This window comes from Crocodylus porosus, unplaced genomic scaffold, assembly GCF_001723895.1.
Source record: "Crocodylus porosus isolate Cpor-Errol unplaced genomic scaffold, CroPor_comp1, whole genome shotgun sequence".
NCBI lineage: Eukaryota > Metazoa > Chordata > Crocodylia > Crocodylidae > Crocodylus > Crocodylus porosus.
The window spans coordinates 24,443,118-24,463,248 of NW_017728943.1; the positions used below are offsets into that span (position 1 = coordinate 24,443,118).

A 20,131-nucleotide genomic window follows, 5' to 3' on the forward strand; every position below is an offset into this window, starting at 1 on the left:
CATTCTCAGCTGTCTCAGAAGTGGAGGGTGGGGAGAACACCCTATCATTAGATTAAGACATTGGTGAAAGCAACTCAACCCTTTGCACTCCTGAGGCTGATCAAACTCAAAGCAGTTTAATCCAAAGGGCCCAGTGTTGATCCCTATAAAGCCAGTGCAGAGCAGACAGCTTGCAAAGGAGCACACCAAGGCACCTTGTGGAACTCTGGTGGTTTCTCCTGGGATCCTGAGCCAAAACTGCCCTCGCTATTGTGCTGTGGGCCAGACAGTCATCTCCATTCTGGCTGCACTCTACTGCAGTTAATTTGCAAGCACCCTGGGGCCAAAAAGCACCACACATTAAATGTTTACTGCCAGAAAGGAAACTTCTATGGAACTAATTTTCAAGCACTGCAGAGGAGACCTGTTTATCAACACAAGGACAGAGCTGTCAGGAGTCCTGAAGATGACGTCAAAATTAGAACAGTTACTCCTATCTCCAGGGATATGGCATTTCCCTTCTCTTTCTCTCTCTGATGAGCTGGGAAGCAGCTGGCTGACGCTCAGCAGAGAAGTATGTAACCCAAAGCCATGTCTTTCCTTCACCCTTAAGTGCCAAGAAGGGAAGCACCTCCCCATAGCAGCAGGCAAAGTCTGGATTGCAGCACATTTGGGAGGGAAAGGTGAAAAGGATCCCAGAGGCTCCTGGCAGCAGTAGGAGGAAGGTAGAAATGACCCTGGCAGAAAAATAGTTGCTGTTGTTTAAATCAACTAAGTCTTGCTCAGAAGCACAGAACACAAATTGCAGCCTGTCCACCCTTGCCCTGTGAAACACGATGCTCAGAATGAACTCTTTGCTCAGCCACACACGTCAAAGAACCTGCTTGAGACTAAATGAGAAACTGCATTAATAAAAGCTAACAGGCAAGGAAAGAGCTAGAGTGAACTGAAGACATGAAAAGCCAGATTCCTTTTACAGTGGTAAATCCAGTGGCATGCAAGGGGGAGGGGCTGCAGGAGACCCAGCATCTTTTTAACCAGGCTGCAACCACCCTATTCTATACAAGTAGGTAGAACTGAGACTGGAAAGGCCCTCTGAACCCTCCAGCCTAGACTGTGCCTGTGACCAGCAGGACAACCAAACTGCTAAGCATGAAGGCTGCAAAGTTACATATGCACCAGTGAGGCAAACACTGGGCTGTGGCCAGTTGGCACAAAGGCCAAGAGGTGGGGAAAATATGGAAGCAGCTTCCCCCTCTCCTTTAGGTCCAGCCCACCTAGACATACTCAACCCATCCACTGTCTGAAGGGAAATGAAGGGGGAGATTCTATCACATTAAGGACATGCGAATCTTTCTGGGAGCACAAAGGGGTTGAAATGCCCCTAAAGAGGCCAGTTGCGTCAGTTGATAGAATGGCTACGTGACAGTCCCACTTTCAGGCTTAGTGACAAACCCAAGGAAGGTCACAGGGGAGGGTAAGGCTGGAACACGCTGTCCTCCAGCTTGCCAATTCCAATGGATTGGCATCAAAGCCCTCAGCTCAGATGGTGATGGTGCCTGCCTCACCTGACAACGTGGCCACTGCCAGGGCTGCTTGACAGGAGTGGAGCAAACAGGAAGAGAAATGGGGCCACGGGTGAACAAGCCAAGCTGGAACTCCTTGAAGCTCACTCTGCCATCTCCATCCCTGTCCAGCTCCTTAAATAAATCTTCCAGCTCCTAAGGCAGAAGGGAAGAGATTATCATCAGACACCAGACCCATACAAGACAGATTCAGTAAATGAGAAGAGAACACCACTTTTTTTTTTTTTTTTTTAAAACTGTTCCCTTTTGTGTCACCTACAGAACTTACAAATAAGAATCATCATGGAATTAACTCCTTCCCTACCCCCACAACACAAATATCCCCTGCATGAAATTCAAGACACATGTATCAATAAAGAGGGTTGCATATAAAAGATAAGTTGTTCCTTTTATGGAAGAGCAAGAATAAAACCTGTTCCCTCCCCACTTCTCATTTCCCATCCCAGGAGCAAGCTTGCACAATCTTGTGGTGTTCAGTATCCATCTTCATTTTGGAAATGAGTTCAGTAGTACAAAGCAAATACTTGATAAGGCTTAGGTTAGAACATAAAACTCTTGACTTCCAGTGCTGTCATGACAATAGTATTCCTACACGCTGATGGAGCTGTTGAGATGGGATAATTGTGGGTCCACCCTATTGCCTACATCATACACATAGGAGTGAGGTTTTTTGATGATGACATGGTATAGTATGGGCTTCGCCAAGTTTCATGTGTATACAGAGGTTTATTCATGTGGACCTTAGTGTAGGATTAGGATTTCAAAGACCCCAAGGTGCAGTGTTCATTGGTCAATTCATCATTCCCTGTAGCTGGGGGGACGGGAAGGGGGGGAGGGGGAGTAGTCAGTTAAGAGAAGACTAATCAGAAAGACTGAAAGGATTAGTATTGCATTTCATTGCCTGTATGAAAATCAAAACTGAATACACTAATTCAATACAGTTCAGATGGCTTAATTGCTTCCTACAGATTGAACCATGACAGACCAGATCCCCAGAGTCAGAACGGCTCTACGGAAACAAACAGAACATCAGCGGGGCAGAGTTGGCAAGGAAGAGGGGAGAAACATTCCGCTCACACCCTTTCCTTACCCGCGATGTGTCTAGGATTCACTTGGATGGCAAGACCCTCCAGGAGCCAGGAGAACAGGACTGGGATCACCACTCATTCCCAGCCATACCAGAAAGACTCAGCACCTGGCCTAACCACAGCGGAGGCGCATACTGGTGTGACCACGATTCCTGGTTGGGAGCAGGGCTTGAGCCCCACACCAGCTCTTCTACTGGGCAGCTGGCCAGCTGATCGAAGCACAGTCATTCCCTTAGCAGGGATTACAAGCCCGAACTATGCAGCAGAAGAGGGTCCCAATTAGAAAAGAGAACCAGCAGGAAGCCTCAAGAAGTTCCCAGAACTGAGGCATGGCAGTGAGTGGACGACAGAGTGAGTGGAGCACAAGATGGATAAGGAGCAGCCAAGCTGCTCACCTTTTATTATACGCATTCAGGATGGACACTTGGATATTCCAAGAGCTGGATTTGGCACCTTTAGCTATGAGGCTGGGTGCAAATACAACTAAGATATTGATGTTAAACGCTTACAGACCCTTCCTAAGGGTCTGAGCCATAAAGAGTATACTACATCGGAGGTTTGAGGCAGGAGTGTAGGGGCTGGAGGGGCTCCCATTCAGGCCCCTAGGGCCCACTAACTGGTCCAGAGGATTACAGTTGTATAAGGGACTGGAAGTCTCTGTTGGTTTTCCCTCCAGTGGATTAGGACTGTTCCTAGGCTGAACACCACCTCCTGTAAATTTTCCCATCAAAGTCGCAGTGGTCAGGAACAGCCTCACCTTGAGAGGAATACCCCAGTGCCACCTTGTTAAGATGCAGACTAGTCCAGGTCACCAAGAGATTCTTAGCCTACCCCAGGGGGACAGCAGTGACCTGGTAGCAATCACAATCATCACCAGCAGCAAAAGGAATCATACTAGTTTAGGACCAGCATCCACATCAGCTCAATATTGAAGGCTGCTTACTTTGACAGCGTGGCTTGTTCAACCATTTTGCTTCCTCGCTGTGTCTATTTCCAAGCCACACAACTTACCTCCTTCTCCAGCAATTTGAGTCCAATGTTTTCACAGACAATTGCAAGCTCATGTTTGTTGAGGTAGCCAGTGTCCCCTATGCCCAGTTCTTCCCAGATGTCCCGAACCTGATTCTCAGTCATGTCAAAGTAGGGACTGGATGTCTGCCTCGGGCTGTTGAAGAGGTCAGGGTTCCAGCTGCTCATTTGGCCTAAAAAGACAGGAAACACCAAGAGTTACACCACATAGCTTTCTCTAATGAGCGTAGGAGATCCACAAGAAAGAGCTCACACTTTGCTGAAAACAACAAGTCTTTCCTTCATCTTCAGCAGGATTGGGACAGGGTGTCGTTGTTAGGCGTTGGCCATTTTCAAGAGGCCTAGACCAAGCTGCAGAAATGTTGTTAAGCAGAAAGTCCAAACCTTGTTTCTGAGCAAATGCAGTATGAACATTTGCAGATGTGACAACTTACTTGGTCAGCAAGTAAAGGAAGCCATTAAACACAATTAAACAAAGTGCAAGGCCTAAAAGAAGATGAGAAGACCATACATTAAATAATTCATCTATTCAATATCATAGCTTTATCTTAAAGTAGTAGTAGTGGTGACTGATGTAACCAAATGCATTAGATGTTATTCTGCCCTAATAGATATAATTTTTGTTAAAATGCTTAGATAATTTGTAAAAACAAAAACAGCTAGTCAGAGAAGACCATAAAGTAAAGTTAAAGAAGAAACAGAAACAGCATCCCACAATAAGGAAGGAAAGGAAATAAAGAAACCTTCCTTCTCTCTCAAGGATATATATCCCAACTAACTGACACCTTCCAAGACTACAAGAGATCTGGTTTAGTCCAGTTCTAAAAGTTTCAGTGAAACAAATTTAAATAAAGCCAAGCAAAGATCATTTATTAATATATTAAAGCCAGCCAGCCATAAATATTGGGCATAGGCTCGAGGGAAATTTGGAGAATTCAGCAAATTCAAGAAAACCTGCTGCCAATCTGCATGACACCCTCCACCCACCTCTTGAGTCTCCCCAGCCAGTATAAGTGAGAATCTATGTCCTGGTAATGCAGGTAGCCAGACAGACTTTGGGAAAAAATGTTTGTTCTCATGTTTTAAGGTGCAAGCAAATAAAAGGTTCGGCTGTAGGCCCATTTCTGCCTCTTTCCTTAGTAGCCTACCCAGAAGATTACCTGTAATCTAGCTAACAGTGCTCAAAGCGTTGGGGCATTTTCAAACAAAGGGATTTTTAGGCAAAGAAAAGCTGGAACTGTTTCATTACGATACTGCAGTCCAAAAGTAAAGTTCTGTTCCTTTTTATGGAAAAAACTTTTTTTTATAAATCTGAGAATTTCTTGACAGGCATTCTTAATATAACGTCTAAGAAATAACTTTTCTGATTCAACTTGGAAAGTGGCCAAAACATACACACACATTCCCCTGCCACAGATCATATATCAAATCAGAAGTGCAAAAGTTTTTGAAGGAGCTAGGGTGACAGGGGTGAAACTTTAGGAGTAGACTGACAAACGTAGCTACAGCATCACTTAGGGATTCAGAGCTCCCTAGCTGATCAGCATGTTAACCAATTAATCATCACATCAATTTTCAGAAGATTAATAAGGTAGCTGACAAGTGAACTGAAAAAATCTCAAAGCTTACTACATGCTCCACAACTGTGCCAATAAGCAGTATGCAAAAATGTTTTGCAAAACACTGCAAGAAGTAGCTCCATAAACATGTCCTTCAGAGAAACAGAAAGAAGTATCAGATCCACAGATGGCATAAACAAGTTCCTACTGGCCCAAGCACGGGTCCAGACCATGAATTCCCAGCACCCTCCAAACACCAGGCAGCATTTCACACGACAGTGAGGGCTTCATACCTCGTGCCTCAAACATTTCGTTTTGGGGCTCTTTAGCACTTTCTGCTTCTTCATCTGATTTCAGGCTCTGCAAACAGAATGAATGAACAAATAATATTAAAAAGGGCTGACTTGGCTCAGAGGTGCTGAGCAACAGGCCTCTATGATCAGTCACTTCCACTAATCCTTCTGACACCCACCATCACCACAGTACATGCCTTTACAGGGCCAGAACATTGGCAGTGCTTTCATCTCCCCTGCTTTTCGCCTGTGGTATGTTTCAGGACATTTGGAGGTTCGTTTTCAGAACATAACTGGCACATGAGGGGCTGGAGCAGATGTTTCTTCAGGACACTGAATAAAGAGCTGTCTATGAATGCAGAGAAGTGGACACGATGGCGCAAAAGGCCCCAGGCCATGCTGTGTTCCCAAGTTGGCCTTCAGGAGGCTGCGAGGTCAAATTATGCTATCAGGGAGGGCAGAGCACTGTCTCCATTTCGGAAGCAGACAGTGCAGATGCACCTAACAACTAAACTGTTCTCAAATATCACTGGTGGGGAATGAGTTCACAACTGACGTGGATCAGAGGTACTCACAAGCACAGTGCTCTACTGTTCCAGAGAGAACGGCCACCCTTCAGGCACTGAAGTGTTGTGGTTCCAACACAGGGGGATTAGGTGAGGATGGAGCACCCAGCCGAGCATGCTGCACAGTGGATGGGTAGGGTGGTAGGGGCAAGGAAAGGAGTGCTCACACCCATGCTTGGGGGTCCCAGAGAGTGGGAGACCTGAGACAGGGGGAGTTTTTGCTTTTCTAATTCCTCTTCTCTCCTAAACATGAATTCAGTAAAAACTTCAGTGGCCTGCAACTGACTGAAGAAGGCTGCAGTGTGCTTGTCTGACCTGGGTGGCACAGCAGGGAGAGCAGTAAGGAGAGAAGAGAGTGTTTGGACCCATACCTTTGGGTTCCCAGAGGCTGGAGAGGCATGAGAGACTACAGTGGTGTAGGGAGTGAGGACACAGCTAGTTGTTAGAAAGGTAGTTTTTATTGAACAAGCACAGCAAGAGAACTTGCTGATAAAAAGCACTGATAAAAGAAGAAGAAAAGGAGGCAGTAGAGTTCTGGCTGCATATCAGCACAGCTAGTTACAGCAGTGGGTGGGGAGGAAGGTAGGGGAAAGGAAGGATGCTGAATGGGATGCCTGGAGAGCTGAGTAGACTAGTATCAGGGAACACCTGGTGTCAACACAATGTTGAATTGGTGCCCTGTAAACCAGTTCAAAAGAGAGTATCTGATTTTATATGTGCACTTTTGAACCATTCTAGGTAGCTTTACATAGGTTCAACAGGCTTGTATGGCTGCCCACTTCAGGCTTAAATCTTCATTTAAACCAACCTAAGGGTTACATGTATCCATACCCAGAGGCACTGAGGTCCAGAGCCTTGAAGATGTTTAGACACTTGGAGGCCACTATTACATGCCTAAGTTCATTTACATGCCTAAATGCAATTCTATTCCACCCTGCTCAAGTCCTCAAAAAACTGTTAATACAGAAAGAAGTGGGTGGATTCTTTTTTTCCTCACTGCATTTTTGTGACTCATCATTAAGGGTCCAACAACAGTGAGTCACAATGGATTACTGGATTTTCAGGGAGTCAAGCAGGGTGGAACAGAATTACACTAAAGCTAGGGGTACACCAGTAGAGATTTTGGGGGCTGATACTGATAGCCCATTCTTAAGGAGTCATATAGGCTGATACTGATACGATTTCTGATATAGCTGTGTGCAGCTAGTAAATCTGTTGTGCTGGATGGGGAGGGTGGAGGGAAGGGGCATGGGCAGGCAGATCAATGCGCCCCACAGTGAGGGAGAGAGGGGGCAGGGGCAGGCGCTAGCCAGCCAGCATGGGGCAGGGTACAGCTCTCACTGCTGTGCACACCCCAGGAGGGTGTGTGACCCCTTGATCTGCGCAGGGCAGGGTGGGCAGGCTGCAGCTTCAGGCTAGAGCCAGGGCTGGGCTCGAGGCCAGGGTTACAGGAGGGGGCTGCAGCCACCCCAAAATTCTGCCATAGCCCCAGCTCAATGCCCCACCTCCACCCATACGCCAGGAAGAGCACCCCCCCCAACCAACTTAACAGCTGCATGCAGCTCTCCATACTGCTGGGCTGTGCTCCTTGCTGCCTGCGTGCTGCACTGTGGCTGAACACATGCAGGGGCATTTATCGTCCAAATTAATCGGCTGCATTGGGTCAATTTCCAATGCAGCGAATTTTCTTTATATTGGTACCGATCCTATAATTGGACCGATGTATCGGTACACCTTTAACTATAGCACCTATGTTCACTTAGATTCCTCATTAGGTGGAAGAGAATCTGACCCCTAACTACCAGCAAATTCACCTAGGTTTATAAAAATCATAACACTAAAACAAGGAATAAAAACCCATATTATATATATAAATAAAATAAAAGGAAATGAAGACCAGAGCAACAAAAAGGCAAAACTGCCATCACAAAGGGGCAGCACAAGCTAAACAAAAGAACCAAGCCAAGGGCCTTGATGGTGCAGGCAGGGGAGTGAATGGAAGGGACAGGGACCCAGTCATGCACAGAGCAGACTTCAGTGATGAAGCCATGGAAATGAAACTCTGCTCTGAATCAGGGTGCCGCTCTGCCCTCTCAGCACTGGAGACATTAGCATTTGTTTTCTCTCCAAATAATTTTCTACCCAACTACAAGCCTGGTCTGTTGCTGTTTGCACAGTACTTTGACAGTGGCACACCACGTGAAATTTTTTTCCCCCCAGTGCTCTGCTTACATTCTCTCTAAATATAGTTAGTTGGTTTGGCTTCTCGGCTCTTCTCTGGAGGTAGCATAAGCAACACCAACCTGTGCTTTCAACCTCAGGTGGAGAGAAACCAATTTAGTCTGGCAGGATCCCACTGAGATGCAAACACCATTGCAGCACGAACATCATGAAGAGTCCATGCCCCAAAGAGCTTACAATCTAAAAGGACAAAGACTGGCAAGAAGTCACAGGGGAAATAGACATGGGGAGAAGAAGTCATGTAAAATTTACCTGAGCCAGAAGCAGAGCCCAGGTCTCTAGAACCCCACTCCAATGCTTGTTACCTTCAACGGGCCTTGGCTCAGGAACACTGAGGGAGCCAGAAATGACCCCTAACTTCTCCTCATAAAAACTTCCACTCAGAAATGCTGCATGCCTCAGGGTAATATTTTGACATCCAACGTAATTGCCTTCTTTTGAATAAGCTGTGTTACAGGAAAAACATCTTCTAGTCTGAGCCAACTAACAGTCTGGGTATTTCTGTTATGCTGGAAGCTGTTAGGGGCAAGCACAACCCCTCCTTTCCACTCCAGTGGGGTCTGCTCCGGTGACCAAGTGGCACCTACATGAACTCTTTGCCTAGAAGCAGCTTCCAACATTCCAGCACTCAGCACTAGCAATTCTTGCTAACCCAAAACAGATCAAACTCCTCAAAGACCTCCATCAGCAGCCCCTGCTGAATTGGTCAGACCCTGAATGGGGCCTTTTGTTAAAGCATGGATTTCAGTAAAGCAAGGAGGTTCAGCAGAGTCTGAGCAGCTAATTGAGAATAGCCAGGGAATGAGTCACCCCTACCTCCACACTCTCCAGAGATGCAGAACGTCTCAGCTGACTTTTCCCATTAGCTTTGACTTGTGGCTCCTGTAAATACTTGGTGGTTTCCATCTCGGTGTCCTGGAGCTCTGGCCTTGTCCGACGGCCATACCACTTGGCTCCATTCACGTACTTAGGCTTGATTTCATCTGGGATAGCTAGGAGGGGAAAAATAAATCCAAGTCTGGGACAGGCAAATGTCTAGACAAAGCCCCTTTAAAATTCCATTTCCTCTTCGTTAATGAGATCTTGAAGCTTAGACTAAAGGAAACACCACCAGCAGGAAATATGCAGGGGAAAAAAAAAAAAAAAAAAAAGCAGTGCTCCTCCTCTTTCATTGTGGAACTACAGCATTACCCCCTGGCTTTCTTGGGGGAAAAAAAAAATAGCTTTCTATGAAGGACAGTCAATCGCAACTCTAAAGAGGGACCCCTCCTCCCACCCCCAGTTAAGATTCTTACTTATGCCAGTAGAGAGAAATATTTTCCCTTGGTCAGTTTTCATTAAAGTGCAACAGTAGCCACAACCTTCGTGCAACAGTTGCATGAGTCAAGTTGTCTATGGGCACTGATCATAGGATTTCTGGCTTCTGAAGGCAGGAGTCCAGTGCCTGAGCTAGAGGAGTGGGGTCATTATTTTGCAAGCAGGAAACAAATTCATAAGCCTCTATCTGGTATGACCACCAAAAGCAGACAGAAAGCATACATCTGTCTATATGACTATGACACAATGTCATTTTCTAGACTCCACTAGTGTTTAGAAATTCTCTAGTGCTCAAAGGACTGATACAATCCTTGAGACCGGGAAGGACCACTGACATTTAACCCAAGGGAGAGTGAGGCACTGCATAAATGGAGCCATCTGCCCAGGGTCAAGCTAGGAAGACTGGAGCAGACCTGGAAAACAAATGCAGCTCTCCAGTACTCTAGCCTTTAATGTCTTTGTTCTCACAGCTCCCCCTTGCAAGGCAGGTCCATGCCATTCTCCCCAGTTTTCAGGCAGAAGCCGAGACAAGGAGAGGATCAGTGACTGGCCTAAGGCCACACAAGGAGCCTGTGACAGCAGAAAAATCTAACAGGGTCTCTCATGCTTCAGGCTAATGCCTTAATGACTGAGCTAACTGTTTAGTCCACTTTGCCAGTTCATAGAGATATACTCTCCCATGCACCTAGGATCGGGCCCAGTGGCAGATGCAGGAAGCAAACCTGAATGGCTGGCAAGAGAGTCCCACCTTGGTGTCCATCTGCCTGCTCACCTGGTTCCAAGTAGCTACTCTCTTCATCGGAGATGCCCAGGTCAATATTGGAGGACAGCACTGTCACGAAGCCTTCTTTGAACTCTTCAAAGTTAACCTGGTGGGGACAGGAGAAACCACTCAGACTGTTGGAAGGAGAGCTTTGCCAGTGTGTAATTAGAAGTCTTACAAGCCCAGAGCCATTTTTCTGAGGGGAGGCTGTGGAGAAGCCACTGGAATCCACAGACGGAGAACTTGTGTGTACCTATGCATGTCTCTGTGTGCACACATGCATGAGGGTGGGGTGGGGGGGCACAGAGTGGAGAAAACACCTCAGTTGTCCAGCTATTGGTGTATTGGGAGCTTTTGAAAAAGTCTGATGCTAAAACACTAATGTTGTACTGCCTAGGACCTGTCTGTCTGGCCTCAAGCTACCCAAACCCAACTATTCTGCTGCTTTCAGAGTCCCCCATAGGGATCCCTACTGTCACCACCTTAGAGACAAACTTCTGGAAGCGTGTACACAGACCATTACTGCTGGTCTCTTAAGCTAATAGTGACTGATGTTAATATTAACATGATCCTACTACTGATGGTTTTGCAGCAGCACTGAATGAACACATCCAACTGCAATGAAATGCAAATGACAGGAGTACAGCTAGTTGCTGGGATGCAGAACTAAAGATTCAGCTCTCTCTAGCCCTCCCCCCCCCAGAATTGTCAGGTTAACTACATCTTCACAGTTTTTTTTTTTTTTGTTGTTTTTTGTTGGTGTTTTTTTTGTTTTGTTTTTTTGAAAGAAAAGGGGCATCTTATTAACATGAGGACATGCCTGGGCTCTCCCTTGATCTCCCTCCAGCAAGTGGACAGAGTTCAAATGCTCAAACAGTGCAATGGAGACAGAAGAGTCTTTTACATGCAGAGAGCAAGTGAATTGAGAGGCCAGCTATAAATTCCAGTCTAATGAAATACCACCACTATGAGTCTGTCTCCAGCCTTTTCTGCAGATAAGCATGTTTCCTTGAACTCACCAGCAAGGAACAGAATGTAACTAAAAGTTTTGTAATCACATAAAAAAAAATTTGGTTGCGGTTTCATCATTTAATTATCTATCCAGTTATTTCCTTTCCTCCCACAGTCTTCTCAACCATTAAATGAAGTCACTAGCATTCTGTATTTTCAGGGAGTGGAATATTAGCCAAAACTGAAATTAACTCTTCTCTTTACAATAATTTGAGAGATCATCTAGAAAACAGGAGAATTTTCACTGTCCAACCACTGAGGAGAGTTCAGAGCTGCAAGTTTTTAAATACATTGAAAGTTTGCCCCAAATGTACCAAAAGGCTCCTGAAGTCCTTTGGCCTATTTAAAATAGCATTCAATTGATTTATGATTCTGGACTGAAACCACAAGGAAATTTGTAACCTGACCTTCAGGCTTACTAGAAATAAGATAAACTCAGGGAACACAAGTCCTGTAAAACCAAAACAAAGCTTACTGTACAAAGCCCTGCAAAACACAACTCTGACCCCACGCTGGTCATGAGGAGTTTGGGCCTGGGGTCCATTTAGATCCAGATTTCTCCCAGAATTTTGTTCCACTGTCACTGTGTTACCCAACTGTCTTTTGAACATGGGCTGGAGAAACTGCTATAGCCTACCCAGAACTACACAAAATGCAGTGAGTGCATATGCGTGTACACACATATTATTGCATGCCACCCAGCAACTTTGACAGGATCAGAACAGCACCCAGGGCAGGGGCCACAATGTTTGAGCTGTATGCCAATATACAACACAACCTGGAATTAGAAGATGTTGGAGTGCCAAGCCAGACAGCAAGGGAGCCAGGAGGGGCCCTATCCTTGTTGTGGCAGTGTAGCTCTGCCAACTTCCCGACGGTTTGTGTGCAGCTGCTTCCAGAAACAAGCTGTGCCGGAGCTCCAGACCCTGGTGCAGCCACTTGTAGCCTTGTGGCTCCCTGCTGCAAGCGGCCTAGGCTCTGGGCAGGCCTTTGCTACGCACCACGGAGCCCGGACTGCTGACAGCAGGCAGCTGCAAGCCTGCAAGTGGCCATATCAGGATTCAGAGTCCCAGCCCGGCTGCCTGCACACCTCAGGGAGCATGGTAGGGAAGGGGGCAGAGTTGCATTGTCCCAGGCCCCTTCCCTGCTGTGCACTTCGAGGCACACATGCAGCCACTGCTGGTCATGGAGCTGGGCCAGGGCTCCAGCCCTGGTGCTCTGGCTGTAGCCTCCCTGCCATATCTGGCTTGGGTTCCAGGCATCTGCTGCCTGCCAGGGAGCCTGGCCAGCTCACAGCAGGACTTGCCGAGAAAAGTGGCCTTGCGTGCCATGCTCTAGTATGCAAGCTAGGGGGTGCCCGCCCCTGGCCTAGGGTGAGGCTTCTGAGCCTTTCCCTTCTGTACAAAATGGAGGTGTTAATCTTAATGGTGCAGTTAAGACTGCATTTGAAAAAAGATCTAGGAAGCAGTGCAGAAAAATGACTATTTATCTCTTCGGGTGGCCTTCTTTCACTGTGAAGGGACAGGCTGTGCCTTGAATTGTATGCCAAAGAAAACAGCTACACAGTCGTTTTTCAAGGCAGCATTTAAACACTGGTCTGTGGTAGCTTCTTCTCATTTGAAATGCACTCCATTGCCACAAACACCGAAAGGGAGAAGAATTTTGAGCAGATTTTGTGAAAAAAAAATTTTTTGTATACAAACAATTTTAAGGAAATGTTACAAAAACAAACATCATAATTGACCAGGTATATGTCCACCCCAGACAACACCCAAAACATTTCCCTTTGGAAACAGCCCTCTGTCTGAGGCTGTGTTTGTTTTGCATTGATCCACCCATACAAAATCCACCAATCTTTTGAGTCAGTCCTTCCCCCCTCTCAAAAATATGGAACATGCTAAGGAAATTAGCAGCCAAAAGCTTTATGGCCAAACATGTTCTGGTTGCCTCCTCTTTCTCCAGCCTTTTCCAAGGACATTCCTGACTCCTAAGGTTTCAGTCTGCACCCCTCTTTCCAGCCTCCCCCACTCATCCCTCCTGGCACCTCCTCTCCCCACTTCAGCTCACACGCTTCCTTGTGCCTGGCCTTTGCCTGGGGAAGCAATGTGCATCTCCTGGCAGGAGCCCCAGAGGACACAGGGAGCATTGCCAGGTGTCTGAGGGAGCCAGACTTTTGATTCAGTGAAGTCCCAGTGCCTCTGGATGCAGCTGCGGTGCAGAGTTCTCGATGGGCAGCAGGAACCACATGCCTTGCCATGCAGGGATAGACTTGTTTATCCTCATGGTGCACTGGGGTCATGGTGACAAAAGCAGAGCAGGCTTATGACCATTGGCAGAAGTGCATGTTGGGGAAGATTCTTCCTTTCACACCAGTGCATACAGATCTGTTTGTTCTGTCTCCATCTCCAAGTTCCAACTTTTGTACATCCCTAATTGAGCTAACAAGACACTACAGGGCTCAATTCAAAGCTGAAGTTGAGGAGCATTACTAACTGCAGTGGGTTTTGGAGCAAGCCCAAGGGAATGATTTCACATCTGCTGTGAACCAGTGGTTTAAATTCTTATGAGATTATTACAGGATTCTGAAGTTCTCTCCTCAGTACATCATAGAGCCAGGTGCTCTTGCAGGAAAACCCCTGCCATGGGGCAAGGGACAAGCTTAGAAGACCTATCCACCCCCACATAGATTCATAGATGTTAGGGTCAGAAGGGACCTCAATAGATCATTCAGTCTGACCCCCTGCATAGACAGGAAAGAGTGCTGGGTCCAGATGACCCCAGCCCGATGCCCATCCAACCTCCTCTTGAAGATCCCCAGGGTAAGGGGTATTTGCATTGGTTTAGTTACATTTGGTGCAAGCCCAAATCCCTGGGTAGACTCTCTTGTTTCAGTTTAAAGCATCTGGTTTTATTCAATCATTAATAGGTTTAAGCAAAGTTTCAGTTCAGGTCTGCTCTGTTGGGTGTAAACTGGGTGTTATGAATAAGCCTGTGCAATGTTCTGGACCTGGTTAAGGTCTACATTGCTTCTCAGCCTCTTGAAGGCTCAGATCAAGCATTGCATTGGTGAAACACTGCAAGCCCCAGTGCCCTACCACAACAACACCCAGAGCCCAACCCCAACAGGAAAAACAGCAGTGGATCCAAACTGAAGTGCCTGAAACTGCTGGGGTACTATGGGCCAAGGGCAACAAGGAGATGTGCACAGAAGGGTGGGAAACCCAGAGTGGACAGACTGGGAAAGCCCATCTTGCCTACTCCTGCATTCTACAGCAGAAAGTGCCAGACTCCCAGAAAGGTTTAGGACCCCTACAGCAGGCCAGTGCAAGATATTCTGCTTCCACAAGGATGAAACCGAAGTCCCAGATTAGAGACTGGCTGAAACCCTGAAGCCCAATCCCATCTTTCCCCTTCTAAAATCTGACCCTTACTCAGAGACCAGAAACCAGGGGACAAGCAGCAAAAAAAAAAAAAAAGAGGCACTAGATTTAAAAGGAGAAAGAAAGAGTCAACTCTTTTTTCCATACAGGAGCACATCTAATTCCACACGAGGTGCATAAGTAGATGTAGGCACCTAAGGATGATTCCATTTCACCCTGCTCCAAGTCCTTAAAAAAAACCATTAACAAACACAGGGTCTCTTGTCTTTGCTGCTTTTTGCAACTTGCTCTCAACTTTAAGAGGCAAGTGGACTGGTATAAGTGTTAAGGGCTCTTCAGGGACTTGAGCAGGCTGCAGGAGAATCATACTTAGGCACCACATTGGTAGAAAAAGGTCCCCATGGGGCACTTGGCCAGCAGAGCTCACTATCACAAGACAGCTTGAAGGCCAAGAGCTCTGTGGGGCTCCAGAGCAGGACAGGACGGGATGTTTATACAGCTGACAGAAGCATCCAGGAGACACAACAGGAAAGAAGGATAATTTTCAGAAGGGCTGGAATCTTCACTTCCCCTAAGCCATCAAGTTCCAATTCAACAGAGTTTCCCAAGTGCAAGTCCTATACAGAGCCTAAAGGGGGAAGTCTATGTGTTGGGGGGGGGGGTGGAAAAGAGAGGGAGCCCAGGCTCTCCTTCCTCTCCCCTCTCCTATCCCCACCAGACAAAAAAAGTCCTGGGCTAAACAGATCCCAAATGCAATAGCTCACCAGGGAGGTGAGGGGTGGGGGGGCAAGGAGACAGGCAGAGATTCAGTTAAGTTCCAAAGTAAAGGGCAGAAAGCTCCTGTCTCTGGGGAGGTGGGGGGAAAAGAGGTGGGGGTCCTGTGGAATCAAACTGTCCACACTCAGAGATGCAAACATTCAAAACACTGGGGTTGGGTGTCAAAAAAACCCCAGTAGCAGAACCTGCTGGAGCTGGCCGAGTTCCACACCCCCATCCCAGGTAGCCAAGCAACACGGCACAGGCAAGTGCTCAGCAGGAATCCTTCTCTTTAACACTTTCCTGGGCTAGGTGCTTGCAGTCCCCAAGGCACAAAGATTAGGGTGTTGCATTGGTGTAGATCCCTCAAACCAGCCAGGGCCTGACTGAGCCTGGTGCTTGGAAACAGCAAGTGAGTGACACGTGGTCAGCCTAGACATACTGCTCACATGTGTTGCAGGCTGCAGAAGGTTTCCTAAACTTCACTACCAAATACTCTTCAGCAGTTAGAGAATCATGGGGCCAGACCCACAGCGAGTGCAAGTCAGCACAGCTCCACTGAGGATCCAACTGGTGATCTCCAGCTACCTTGGGGTAGCACTTTTGCACTGTCCTAAAACTGATATTGATCCCTGCAGGCACAGCTGCTCACCCGGGCCAAGTGATCACTCCCCAGCAGGGTTTGCAGAAGTATTGGCAGCTGCCTCTCCAGATGAAGCTTGTGGCATAGCTCCGTCAGCTCCTCCTTGTCCAGGTAGCCGGTCCCAGTGGTATCACAGCTGTTATAGACCTCCTTCAGCTGGGACACATATTTGTTTTCCTCTTCCTCATCCATCCCATAGTATCCTGCCACCAATCTGAGAAGTCAGCAAGGAGAGAGAGGATTGAATAAGTCTTGGTACATAAAGCATTAAAAAAAAAAAAAAAAAAGTTTGTTCCCCCTTCCCAGACAATCTCCCAAAACCATAGAGCCAATCTTAAAGCAAAATTAAGTCTCCCTCTCCCATCCATAAAAAACCCCTCAGAGATATAGCATATGATCTCTTGGTTTCCAGTGAGAGACCCAGGTTCACCAAGCCTTTCACTAAGAAACTACTTTCACCACCCCAACATGTTGACAGGCCTGACTCGGGCATACTAAATGAAACCAGCACTCAGACCACCTAGCCCAAACCTTTCTTCCATATACCTCCATCACCTTGACAGGGTACTGTGGAAGAGGACACTGAAAGCCCTGTGATTCTGCTCTTCACAGGCAGCAAGCCCTCACAGGATTCAGGGCCCCACATACACTGCAAAAAACTGGACCTATGGTTTTATAGCCAAAGCCCTGGTAAGTGGCAGCGCCCATTTCCTTGAACATCATGAAGGATCAAGATAATTTTTTGGCGCATTAGAAGCTCAGATTTCAGAATATGATTGTGCTGATTTCAGAGCATGATTCAGTGGCAGCCACACATACTTGGACCCCTCCGCACCTGAATACCCAGAAGAGGCAAGGTGGATGAACGATCCTGGAAACAAGCATTCTTGGTCCAACTTGTGTTGGGTGCATGTGCATGCTTCAGTGCCGGATAGTTCAGATACTCAGCGTATGAATATGAACCTATTAGTTTTCATATCACCAGCACACAAGCAAGTCCACCCTCCAGAGCAATATAGCCAAGGGGACTCCTACTCAGATCAGAGGTTGCACTTTTCAGACTGTGACTGCTTTGTGATACTTAGCACTACCTTGAAGTACCTCTCAGGAGCCACAGTCCAAGTTGTGGCCTCTCAGGTACAGAGTCACACACCTGTGTCTTGGCCTGATCCTGGCATTCTGGGATCGGAGGCCAGCCCCTGAAAAACCACATTTCCCATAGATGCTGCATTCATTCAGGATAACAAGCGCGAGACCAAATCAGACCCAGAGTCTTAATAGGGCCTCAGAAGGCTCAAAGCTGCCAAGAGCAGACACATGTCTATGGCCGCTCAAGGCATCGTCTTGTTAATCCACTTCCTATTGTACTACCAAACCAGAGACCAAAAGCAAGTGAAATGTGTGCCTCAATCCCCATGATATCTGTCACAAGTTGCTCTCACCTGTCCCCCCACAACCCTGCTTCTGGAGCGCCACAGCCAGACAGCCTGCAAAGGCAGGAACAGTATCAGCACCACAAAGGGCATCCCTCCAACTGAGGAAAGTACATGGAGGGTGACAGGGCCAATCTCAAGGTAAGACTAGGGTAAGAGAAGATCCATGACCCCATCCAGACCACCTGTAGGCTGAAACTGGGCACAGCGGTTATGAGAAAGCACAAGGAACCTTCAGGCCATGACCAAGGCCTTGAATTGTGCCCAGATCCATGACATTCCAGCATTGTGGGGAGCAGGAAGGCACCCACATACCATAGCATTCAAAGAAATCTTGGAGTATAACCTCAAGTAACAGCTCTCTCCCTTCAAAACTTGTCTGTCCAGAGATGCGTTACTGCTTTAACCAAACTAGGATAGCTAAAGTGATAGCACCACCCCATTTGGATGCGCTGCTGATATGCTGGGGTCCCACACATCTCTAGGGTTAGCTCTGCATCCCTCACACCTTCTCTCTCTGAAGAATGCAGAGTTGCCTGGCAGTTAACAGATCCGGCCTCAGCTCCCAGCTTTGCTGCTTGTTCCCTGCATAACCTTGGATGAGTCACTCAAGATCTCCTCACCTCCTTTAGGGATAGTGTTCCCATTTCCCCCTCATGTCTCTTCACAGCTATTTCAATCACAGAGTGCCTCTTACTCAGTTTGTGCATCGAGGAGCCTGTGGTTTTGCCATGTAACCAGTCAGTGTTAACAATGCTGTAACAAGCAATTGTGGTGCCACTAACCCAAAATCCTCCTCGCCATTTGTCCCATTACTAAAAGAAAAAAAATTGAAGTGTAGGGAGTGAAAGCTGCCAGAACTGGGATTAGAACCGGTGGACTACAGAGAAGCTGGCTGAGGAACTAAGGCTTGGGGTTACTTAAGGTAGATTGGAGCTGGAAACCGAGGCAGACAAGTGGTAGCAAGGAGGAAACAGTCAGGAAAACAGACAAAAATCAAAAATTGGGGTTTCAAAAATAACAGGTTTAATAAAACAGACAGACAACACACTACGCAGTCCCATGAAGTTATTGGTTCCCACACACACAAGCACTCACAATAGCAGCAGGAGAAAGAGACTCAGTGGAAGGGTTGGAGTCCAGGTAGGGAAGAGAAACAGAGTCCAAGCCCTTGGCTGAAGAGGGAGTGGGGGTGATAGCTACCTATCCAGGCTGAAAAGGGGTCTTTGTCCAGCAGGGCTTCTGTGGGGGATAGGTGGTCCCTATCCATAGGTGGTGTGGCGTGGTGCTGGTCCAGATGAAGAGGGCATCCCAAGGAGTCAGTCTTCACTACCCGTTTTTATGGGGCAGACTACCCCTGATTTTCTATGGAGAGGGCCTGTCCAGGCAATGTCAGTCCTGTTCCAGAGGGCTCCAGTGTTCTTACCAAGCAAATGCAGCTTGGCACAATGGTGGGTTGCCTCATTTTTTGTTTCTTGAATGCTGAGGGTGGTTCCAAGGGCTGGGTCCTTGGTCCAGGTATTGGTGTTGATGGTTTGGTCATTCAGAGGGAGCCATTTTTAGACCTACTGCCATTGTCTTTCGAGCACCCTCATTCATCCCCATTCATTCAGGAACCAAGTTACATGGGATGGGTAGGTATAAGTCATAGGTTACACAACCAGGCATGGGGATAAGATGGAAGCTTGACATGACTTATCCTAACTTACATGTATAGGCCTAAAACAGTAATCTCACAATATAAAAGCAAAAAAAAAAAAAATTAATACAAAACATAATAATCATCACTTATAAAACAGTGGATATCTATATCAAAATACCAGGGCACTTATTTGCAAAGAAGAGAGATAAAAATAAAACTTACTACCTAAAATAAAGTGTTAAAGCTTATCCTATATCTTAGCTTACTTATACTTATCTATAGGGAAGAGAGAGGGAGAGGAAAAAAAAGTCAGAAATGGTTGGAGAAGGGGAGGGAAATGCATTTTAAAATAAATTTTAAAAAAAGAAAAAAAACTGTGAGTTTTGCTACAGAGCCATGATTCTGCCATGCAGTAGGGGAAGCAGAAGGCTCTGAGCATTTCTTTACTCCTGTGGTCAAGGGCAAGGTCTCCTGCTTAGGGTTCTTGCTCTCAGGAAGGGCAAGGCGGTAAGCACATATAGCCTTGATCCCAAAGAAAAGAAGTGGCACATTTACATGTCCAGTTTCATTCCTGCACATGCCCACAAGGCCACGCTGGGAAAAAAAAAAGTGTCCAGATTCCTGACAGCCTTGGGGAACAACATCCTTGGTTTGCATGGGTGTTTGTCATCTCCATCAGCCTCTCAAACCCACAGCAATTAGGACAGGTACTGCACCATCCTCCATGCCAAGCAGAACCTCACACCATGCTCACACTCCTGCCTATAGGTTCTGGAAACATGCATCATGCTTGTCCTCTGACCTTCCAAGTGGGCAGATAGGAGCCCTCTGCAGAGGGACACCTA

At 46.9% G+C, this 20,131-nt stretch overlaps 1 protein-coding gene across 6 annotated transcripts in view; it reads right to left on the reverse strand.

Moving 5' to 3' along the window:
* NINL (ninein like) overlaps positions 1-20,131 on the reverse strand; it is a 57,297-nt gene that overhangs the window by 25,750 nt on the left and 11,416 nt on the right. For all 6 annotated transcript variants that reach the window (XM_019549031.1, XM_019549027.1, XM_019549028.1 and 3 more), the window contains exons 3-8: positions 16,221-16,425; positions 10,431-10,527; positions 9,158-9,333; positions 5,535-5,601; positions 3,665-3,855; positions 1,548-1,700 (exon numbers count right to left, since the gene is read on the reverse strand). In XM_019549031.1, coding sequence (XP_019404576.1) covers positions 1,548-1,700; positions 3,665-3,855; positions 5,535-5,601; positions 9,158-9,333; positions 10,431-10,527; positions 16,221-16,403 — 867 coding nt within the window. In that variant the 5' untranslated portion in view covers positions 16,404-16,425. The remainder of the gene's footprint in view (positions 1-1,547; positions 1,701-3,664; positions 3,856-5,534; positions 5,602-9,157; positions 9,334-10,430; positions 10,528-16,220; positions 16,426-20,131) is intronic.